The sequence below is a fragment of the Argiope bruennichi genome, chromosome 1 (genome assembly GCF_947563725.1).
Source record: "Argiope bruennichi chromosome 1, qqArgBrue1.1, whole genome shotgun sequence".
In the NCBI taxonomy this organism is placed as follows: Eukaryota; Metazoa; Arthropoda; class Arachnida; order Araneae; family Araneidae; genus Argiope; species Argiope bruennichi.
In genome coordinates this window covers 101774746-101778758 of record NC_079151.1, presented here as the reverse complement: position 1 = coordinate 101778758, position 4013 = coordinate 101774746, and the positions used below count along the sequence as shown (strand labels likewise).

The 4013-nt window shown below is 30.2% G+C and overlaps 1 protein-coding gene across 1 annotated transcript in view; it reads right to left on the bottom strand.

Moving 5' to 3' along the window:
- Positions 1-2459: 2459 nt before the first annotated feature.
- The window catches only part of LOC129970947 (uncharacterized), a 39785-nt gene continuing 38231 nt past the window's right edge, over positions 2460-4013 (bottom strand). Inside the window, exon 8 of the mRNA XM_056084501.1 lies at positions 2460-3658. Within this exon, the coding sequence (XP_055940476.1) occupies positions 3576-3658 (83 nt within the window). The 3' untranslated portion in view covers positions 2460-3575. The remainder of the gene's footprint in view (positions 3659-4013) is intronic.

Here is a 4013-nt window from a genome sequence, read left to right as displayed (position 1 = left end):
GCTGTTGCCAAAAATTCATATACAGTAAAAATGAAATCATATTATCAAAATATACTAGACTTATGACTTAATCCTGAAGGTTTTTTTTTTTTTTTTTTTTTGTAAAATTAAAGCTTTATTGAGAAAAATTATGTACATTATTATTTTTTAGTCACTGCTTATTTTCCCCTTTCTAGCAGCATACGAATTCTAAGTCGAAAGAACAAGTCATCTTTCTGATGTTATCTAGCAATCGATCCAATTTTTCATATCTTAATAAAATTGGAAGAGCTGCTTAGCCAAGCCATATTCGATAAACCATAACATGTAGTAAATCGATCGATGGAGAAGCATCTGGTGAATATGGCTTCTGGGTTAAATATATCCTTTCGATATTTGTACTGTTTGACAACGGGTTCTAAAACCTACAGCGCTTTTGCGCATGTGTTAGTATGGGTTTAATTCGTCAAAATAGGGGTGAGAGGAAAGATAAAAGGATGGGCTGTTTGAATTTAACAATAAAATAAGCTCGGATTACTCGCAGACTGAATTAAAATAATACAGTCAGAAACGACCCGATATCAGGGGTGTTTGTGGGACCCCAAAAAATCCCCGGAAACTTTTACGGACTTACTACCGACATTTTGGAGTTTCGAGAAGGGGGGGGGAGAAATGAAAAATTACGATTATGAAGTATTGAATGACCTAATTATAAAAGTTCAATGAATTACTTTTTTTTGCAAAATTAATAACCATTAATTTTGCAAAATTAAGACCTTTGAACCCAGGTCACGTGATCGCACATCTGGTTGAACGAAGTCTTTCCCTTTTTTTTCTGCCGCGCCTACTTGCCGAAAAGAATCCAGAAGAGAATGTCCGAGAACCGGGGGAATGAGTCATAACTCGCAATAAGGAAAGAACAAAAAAGAAGTTTTTTCGACCTTTTCACGCATTATCACTGCCTTTGGAGAAAGAGAGGAAAAGTTTTCACCACACACACTGACCTTGCGTTTTCTGCTTTCAAAGCAAACAAAATTACCCAGATCAAAATAAATAATTCATTATTATTCCTACTTCCTTTTGAACGACGATCCCCGGAATTTCCGGGTATCGAAGTTCAAAATCCCCGGAATTCCGGGGTTTCCCCGGAGCACAAACACCCCTGAAGCATATAACATTGGTTTTGTATCATGAATATTCAATTGCCTGGTCACGCATCGTTATTGAATATTCAATGATAATGCATGACCAGGCAAAACCTCATGATTTTCTATGCTTAGGATTATCGTAACGCATCCATTTTTCATTGCCTTTGATGATATGATAAATCCGACAATGAAGCAACTGTCAAAAATGAACATTTAACACCTCTCGATTTCAATTCATGTGGCCTCCGATGTTTTTGCTACTGAATCATACTGAGTGTATTTAAACATTTGGAAATTATTGTGTGTTCAACATTCAACAATTCAGGGACTTCATCTTGGATTTCACACGAATCTTGGTCGAGTAAAGTTTCCAACTTCTCATCTTCCAACTTCTTTGCAACTCTTTCAAAATCACCACTTCTAAAACATTAAAACGATAATATACTCCACTGAAACATTCTGTCGATGGAGTATATTTACCATATATTTCCAACAGCATAGGATGACTTTCAACGGTAATTTCCTTTTAATTAAGCAGGGAAAATAAAATTTCTCATAAATGGTGTTTTATTGGTTCGTATTTCGACATCCGTAGAGCTGAGAAATAATATGTTGTTTACACTTCAACCAAATGATAAGTAATGAAACGTAAAACCTAATGATCGAGCTTTGACACAAATAAAATTATAGAAGTGTCCTACGGGATGTAATACAAGTTGTTCTATCTATTTTAAATCCCTCAAAATTAATTCATAGTCTTAGTATATGCGTATTTTTGTAATATAAAACATATTTCCATATTTTTTTTTTTTTTTTTTTTCAAATTTCTTTATCAATGCTTGTTATGTGTTGGTGATATGATTTGCCTAAAGATTTTATTCAACAATTTAAACTCGTTTACACTTTTTAAAAAAGAATATTATATAATTTAATCGCTTTTACTTTTAAAATTTCAATACCTTTATTAATTTAGTTAATAAAATGTCTTATCTTGATATCGTTTAGATGTAAGTAAAATTTACTGAATTTAAATTTTTTGAGTTAAATGAATTACCTAAAATAGTGACAAATTTAGTTCAAAGACCAATCATCAATGAAGGGTGCATTATCTTTTCGTTAATTTATTTCTCTAATAGCTTTGCTGCAAAGGGCGTTGAAATTTCAAAATCGATAGATTCAGACAGCTAACCAAGAAAATAAAAATATTTTTCAAATACAAACAAATCCTATTTTTCGAATTAGAAACCACGAAATTTATAAAATAATAATAAATAGTATTACGGAGCAAATAGTAGCAAAGGAAGAAAAAAAAAAAAAAGAAAAAAACACACGTCAAAAAAGAAAACTTTATTATGATTTCATTAAGAAAATAAACAAACAAGTTCCACACATTAGAATGAATAAAAGCTAATGAATTCAGCAATGAAAATAATGATGATTCAAGCAAATATATTAGGCATGAAAAAAATTGCAGTTGTAAAAATCATTATATTAATTATCATCAGATTTCAAATAGATGAGATGATTTAAAAGAATAATCAGTATTAATAAAATAAAAAAAGATCTAGGAAATACATACAGCAGCATTAACTAGCTTCTAAACCTATCTTCTCTCATTTTTTTTCAACTGATGTGCTGCTCACTTTCCACCATTACTACTTGCACTGAGCAATATGTACTGGTATAACATATATATGAAAAATAAATAGAATGATAGAAATGTAAGATGATTCATTGTGTTTTAACCGATGATTCATTAAAAAAATACATGCAAACAAGTGCACATTTCAACTTTATAAAATACGTACAAATCAAAAACAAAGAGAGGTATCTCTTTTCCTTTGTGCGCTTTCTTTCTTATTTTTTTTGTCTATTTTTTTTTTCACTTTTTCTTGCATTACACTTTTATTTTTGTTGTTCTTTAAATTGAATGCTTGGCGATTAAGCCTTTTTGTGTTTTATGACTCACGTTTTTTTCTTTATGAGATGATTGATTAAATCAAATAATATTCATATTCACAGTGAACAAATGCAAGGAATCCACATATATTTTCATTCGAAAAAAAAAAAAAAAATTCGAATCTTATACTGTCATATTTTAAATGTTTTTTTTTTTTTGTGTGTGTGTGTGTGTGTGTGTAGTTTAACAGAAGGAAACATTTCAGAAAATTTAAACTTACCAACGTAATCTTTGCATTAAGTTTAAATACGTACTTTCAAAATAAATAGAATTGTTCACCATTATGTATTTCTATCAGATAGGATTTTCAACATTGCTATGATTGATATCTCATATTCAAACTTTCTTTTCACTAAGCGAAGCTTATTTATATTTCTTAAAGCATAAAATGCATTTTAAGTCAAGCCATTTGTGTGAATTTCTTTGTTTATATTTATACACCACTCGAATCAGGGATGAAATTTTAAGCCAAATCAGTTCACGAAATTTCAGTTTTGAGAACTTGGAGCAATCCTGCCATTCACTGGAACTGTTTCAACCAGAAGTAGACACGAACCGTTCATGGATTGCCCTTAAGAAAATAAACAGAGAAAATAATTAGAAATGAATAATAAATAATACAAATAAATATAACAATTCATGGGAAAAATTCATAAAAGAACATAAAATACTTTGGAAAATGCATTAATTACAAAAATTTAAATTCGGTTGCTTATATGCAAAGTCATCATTACTTTTTTAATTTATATTTTTCACAGTTTCGCAGTGGCGAATTCCTGCGATAAGAAATATAAACCATTTCATGGCTAAAACACTAAATTGCTATATGGTGGATGAATATTAGGATTATTTTAGCGATAAATTTTAATGAATACCTTTCTGTTCTCCTTCTAATTTTGAGAAAAACCGACATGCATACATTTGAA